This window comes from Austrofundulus limnaeus, unplaced genomic scaffold (genome assembly GCF_001266775.1).
Source record: "Austrofundulus limnaeus strain Quisiro unplaced genomic scaffold, Austrofundulus_limnaeus-1.0 Scaffold640, whole genome shotgun sequence".
NCBI lineage: Eukaryota > Metazoa > Chordata > Actinopteri > Cyprinodontiformes > Rivulidae > Austrofundulus > Austrofundulus limnaeus.
In genome coordinates, this window is record NW_013953042.1 from 294,126 (window position 1) to 295,784 (window position 1,659).

Consider the following 1,659-nt stretch of genomic DNA (forward strand, 5'->3'; position numbering starts at 1 on the left):
ACACACACACACACACACACACACACACACACACACACACACACACACACCTGAGTTTGAGACCGATCTAAACCAGACTGAAAGTCCCTCCACATTGTTACTTCTCCTGTTTCCCAACATCCCTCACACCAGCAGCACTCATGAATGTCACAACATATATTTTCAGCCAAGCGGATGTTGTGTAAAGCTCTGGTGTTGTGTGCGAACGCTTTGTCTTGACACACACACACTTCAGCTTTCCATGATGGAAGGAAATGCTACAGAGTTGCACATGCATCCTTTTCCCTCGCTGAAACTCTTTGCGTTGCCGACACGTAAAAAAAACCCGTCGTGGATAGTATGTCAGACCGTGTGTCGTGTAAAACCACATCCTGACCCTGGTTCTTCTTATGTCATCAGACTGCCAGGAGATCGTGTCAATAACACCTGTAAACATTAAATGTGTACTTTTACCTATCTTTTAGAACAACTTGTTTAAAGTGTTCAGAGTGCCACCATGTTGTGAGGAAACCAGTTTTTATTGGTTCAGTTTTACCAAAGGCTCAGTAATTACCAGAACAACACAACCMCCTGACAGTAAACACAACCAACATGAGGATTAATGATGAGCCTGATTCTAAAATCTCTTCTTCATGTTGTCTCTGTTAAAAACACTCTCACTGTTTTTACCTTCAGTTTGATTTCATGTAAATACCAGCTTWTAGGTGTTTTATTTGCTTGATGCAGAAAATAATAGCACTTCTCTCTGCTCTTTACCTGTGTCAGGTAAAAAGAACAAGCTGCGAGTGTACTACCTGTCCTGGCTAAGGAACAAGATCCTGCACAATGACCCAGAGGTGGAGAAGAAACAGGGTTGGACCACTGTAGGAGATCTGGAAGGAGCTGTTCACTACAAAGTTGGTAGGTTCTGTTGCATCAAGCATGTATTGGATTAGATTTTCTGATTAGCAGCTAAATAGTGCAGATGTGCTAAAGTTACCTGTGCTTATGTTTGGACCTGAGTTACATGAAACACAGACCTTTTAAAACACAGTAATATTGAGGATGTTATGGATGAAGTGACATAATTTAGTCACAGATGTCTTTTCCAGGTCTGTTCCTGATGGTTTCATGCAGACAAACCTGTAACAGAGAGAGCTCTCAGGTGCAGACTTGTGTTTGTAATTCATGAGAGATCAAATGGTGTGAAGAGATAAAATGTGTTAAGTTTTCTTACATTACTGTACAGCAGAACACCAAAGCTGATTTAACAGTGTGCAGTTCTGTTTGGACTCCTTTTCACTGGATTACGACCCCACTATGTTCTTCACAAACCATCTTCATTGGTCAGAAGACCATGGGTGTGTTTGTTTATGGTCTATTGCTTCAACTGTTCCACTTCCTGTAACCGACTGTTGTACATCCAAACAACACCGATAGTTTTAGGAGCAGTTGTCTGAGGCAGTCAGGAAGAACGTTCATCTAAACCAGGAGTTTTTAACCTTTYTGACCTCACGGTCCAGTTTGTTGAACATAAAGTGACACGAGGTCCAGTCAGACATTACCAATGTATGGATCAAAATGATAATTATTATAAATCGTGGTTTAATTTTTATTGTATTTACATCATAACTAAAATATCATTAACTAACATAACTAAATTAAATACACTTACAGTTT

General features: G+C 40.1%; 1 protein-coding gene across 1 annotated transcript in view; it reads left to right on the forward strand.

Annotated features, from left to right (window-relative positions):
* LOC106531478 (mitogen-activated protein kinase kinase kinase kinase 4) overlaps window positions 1-1,659 on the forward strand; it is a gene marked incomplete at its 3' end in the record, with an annotated part of 193,726 nt that overhangs the window by 178,074 nt on the left and 13,993 nt on the right. Inside the window, 1 exon segment of the mRNA XM_014027356.1 lies at window positions 766-787. Coding sequence (XP_013882810.1) covers window positions 766-787 — 22 coding nt within the window.